Here is a 3,984-nt window from a genome sequence, read left to right on the forward strand (position 1 = left end):
CCGTTCTGTTGCCTTGACATTGCCGACTGTCGCTATTGCGTTCTTTAGTCACCCCAGTCATATTGGAACACTTAGGGTAACCATCCCCTCTCATCATTCAGGGATTAATTTCCCTCAGGGATTACTGTCCCTCTTTTACAGAATAAGAGAACCCAGGATCGCGTTTTCCTAGTGCTTTAAGTGAGTTTCGTGAAATTGATTTTGTATAACCTCAGTGTGCGTTCCTTAGTGTATTTTACATAGCAAAGTGATAGTTTAGTGAAAGTGACGTTGTGCAACCTCCAGTGTGTGTTAAGTGGTTCTTGTATATTTAAGTGAATTTTTGTGAAAAGTGACGTTAACTAGTGCATCGTGCGTTGTTACTCATAGTTTCGAAAAACTTAGTGACTTATGTTGTTTATGATTTCGTTAAGGTAACGTTAAGTGGCAGTTTTGACTATTAGTGTATATTTCTTTAAAGTGGTAATATATTCATACCCGTGACAGTAAGTGTTAGTGATTTATTGACATAGTGTTATTGATTCGGTGATTTATTGACATAGTGTTATTGATTCGGTGATTTAGTGACGTCATGTTTTTAATTCGGTGATTTAGTGACGTCATATTTTTGATTCGGTGATTTAGTGAAGTGTTTTTGATTCGGTGATTTAGTGACGTGTTATTGTTTCGGTGATTTAGTGATGTGTTATTGTTTCGGTGATTTAACGACGTGTTATTGATTCGGTGATTTAGTGACGTGTTATTGATTCGGTGATTTAGTGACGTGTTAGTGATTCGGTGATTTATTGCCCTGGTACTTAAGTGATTCGGTGAATAGACCATGAAGGGATATTAATTTAATAATTCTGCGGTTTAGCCATTGGTGATTCAGTGTTTTAGCGATAGTGATTCGGTGACAGTGACAAAGTGCTCGTAGTGGATCAAAAGTGCTTTTTATGATCCACCATGTCTTTCAATGCAGGGAAGTTTTTTGAGGACCCTCAGGGGCACCTCTTATCGTTGAGAGATGCCAAGAAAAATGACTTGCGAAAGATTGCTGAACAAGCAGGGATTCCTGTATTGCCCTCCATGGTGAAAGCAGAACTTCTGGGTAGAGTTTTGGATTTCCTGATAGCCAAAGCTTCCGTTTCATCAGAAGAAACTGCTCCCCTTCGGCCCCTTACGTTAGGGAGAGGTGAAGCTAAGGCTATAGAGGATCCAGAATTGGTGAAGCTCAAGTTGCAGCTTGAATTGGAGAGAGAGAAAAAGGCAACTCATCAAGCTGAATACGAGCAGAAAGAAAGGATGATAGCCTTGGAACGACGGGAAAGAGAAGAAAAGATACAAATGGAGAGACAGCTGGCCAGTATCAGGTTGAACGAGAAAGGCAAAGAGAGAGAGCTTGGCGAATGTTTTTCCCTCACTAAGGCTCTTAAACTACTACCACCGTTTGATGAAAAAGAACCAGACGTGTTCTTTGGTATTTTTGAGGACACAGCCACAACCTTGCATTGGCCAAAAGAACAATATGTGTTACTCATTCGGAGTGCACTGAAAGGTAAGGCTGCTCATATAGCTTCGCAAATGTTAGAGGAACGAGATTACTATGTCCTAAAGAAAGTTGTCCTTGATGCCTATACCATTACAGCTGAAGGGTATAGGCAAATGTTCAGGAACTCCATCAAAGGAACCACCCAAACTTATTTGGAATTGTTTCAGGTCAAATTAAAACAGTTTAGAAAATGGCTAGAATCTGAAAACATAACTACCTTTGAACAATTACAGAACTTAATGGTACTAGAGGAGTTTTTGAGGAGGATTCCTTCCAATATTTCTATGTACATCAGAGAACGGCAGGAGAAGGAGGGGAAGAAGGCGGCTCTTCTTGCTGATGAATATCACCTCATCCATAAGGTAAAGAAACATAACTCTACAGATCAGGCAAGTATTAATATTTATTGTTCCTTCTGTAAACAGAAGGGACATGCCATTAAAGACTGTCCTAACCCCCGATGTCAATTTTCTAAGGTTATGCAGCCTTCTCAGCAAACAGCAGGGAACAGACCAGAGACTACTCAGAGCAAAAACCAAAGAAGAATTGCTCTCCATTGTTCTCAAGTCACAAATGACTTCTCTGATTTCCTTTGCTCTGGTACTGTCAATAATTACCATGTAAAGTTGTTAAGGGACACAGGATCGTCACAAACTATAGTAAGTGGTTAATTGAAACCTCTGACTCAGCCTACTAATAAATATGTTACCATCACTGATCTATCCAGTAAATTAGTGTTACCTCTGGTTAATATGCATATAGATTGCCCTTACTTTACTGGAAGAACCGAAGTAGCCTTACTGGATAGAGAATTGTCTTGTGAGAAAGCTGAAATTCTGTTAGGAAATGATTTAGCTGAAGGAACTGTCTTACCTAATCTCATTATTTCTCAACCAGGGTGTGTTATAGAAAATGAGCAGAACCAACAGGAAGTTCTACCTTGCCAAGCCACCACTCGTTCTGCTGCTACTAAAGCTGCAATTGGAGTTCCCACTGATGACGACACCTCAAACTCCTTACCAGACTTGGTTGGTCTCCATCATGATGAATTCGTCAATCTTCAGAGATCAGATGATAGCCTTAAGGGATGCTTCAATAAGGTTGAAAATCCCTCGGATAAGAGCCATAAGTTACTCTTATTTTATCTAGAGAATAATATCCTCATGAGTCATTACAGGTCTCCTACACTGACTGAGAAAGACTCGTGGCGCGACTGTCATCAACTGGTTGTACCTGGCAGCCTCCGATCTTCAATTATGAAATTAGCCCACTCTGCTGAGAGTCATCTAGGCATCACGAAGACATACAGGTGCCTCCTAGAAGATTTCTACTGGCCCAGAATGAAGATGGACGTAAAGAGTTTCGTAGAGAGGTGTCATGTGTGCCAAGTTACCGGAAGACCTAATGAAAAGATACCACCAGCCCCTCTAGTGCCCATTGTGGTCCCTAGTACACCTTTTGATAAAATAATTATAGATTGTGTTGGGCCTTTGCCAAAAACTACCCGGCGTAATGAATATATACAAAGTGTTCTTTGCTCCACTACTAGGTTCCCTCTAGCATTTCCACTTAAAAATATCTCTGCTAGAAACATTATCCAACAACTGATAAAAGTTTTTACATTGTTTGGTTTTCCTAGGGAACTTCAATGCGATAGAGGTACCAACTTTACCAGTACTTTGTTCCAGAGTGCTCTCCATCAATTTAATATCTTTAATGTTCTCTCTTCAGCCTATAATCCTCAATCCAATGGGGCCTTAGAGAGAGTTCATCAGACTCTAAAGAACTTGCTACGACGATATGGAATGGAAACGGAGAAGGAATGGGATGAAGACATCGACTTACTTCTGTACATACTTCGGAGCGTGCCAAATGAGTCTACAGGAGTTTTTCCATTCGAGATGATGTTTGGACGAAGACCCAGGTCAAACCTCAGCATGATAAAAGAACAGATACTAAAAGGTTCTAGGAAAGAAAATCAGGTAAGCCTTCCCCAATACTTGAAGTCCTTGGAGGAGAAGCTGTTGCATATCCATGCCTTCGCTCGAAAGAACTTGCAGCATGCTCAAGAGCTTATGAAGGATAGATATGATAAGAAGGCAAAGGTAAGAGAGTTTAAGTGTGGAGATAAGGTGCTGGTATATCACTGCGTACCTGGCTCTCCATTGAGAGAGAAATTCATGGGACCTTATAAGATTATCAGGCGGACCACAAAAACAAACTATGTTATTGCAACTCCTGACAGACGTAAGCCAACTCAGCTTGTACACGTGAACTTAATAAAACCCTATCATGAATCTACCACAGGTATAGTTAATCATGTAATTCATGACTTTAAATCTGCCAAGCAGAGTTTGTCACTAACGCCTCTTAATCACAGGTCACAGAATGAGATGCAGAATGAGGTGCAGACTCCTACCAAGGTTGGTACAGACGTGAGCCACGAGGATGAC

General features: G+C 40.6%; 1 protein-coding gene across 1 annotated transcript in view; it reads left to right on the top strand.

Moving 5' to 3' along the window:
- Window positions 1–2,283: 2,283 nt before the first annotated feature.
- The window catches only part of LOC137644267 (uncharacterized), a 3,540-nt gene continuing 1,839 nt past the window's right edge, over window positions 2,284–3,984 (top strand). Inside the window, exon 1 of the mRNA XM_068377262.1 lies at window positions 2,284–3,984. This exon is cut by the window's right edge and continues 339 nt beyond it. Coding sequence (XP_068233363.1) covers window positions 2,284–3,984 — 1,701 coding nt within the window.

Source organism: Palaemon carinicauda, chromosome 7 (genome assembly GCF_036898095.1).
Source record: "Palaemon carinicauda isolate YSFRI2023 chromosome 7, ASM3689809v2, whole genome shotgun sequence".
NCBI lineage: Eukaryota > Metazoa > Arthropoda > Malacostraca > Decapoda > Palaemonidae > Palaemon > Palaemon carinicauda.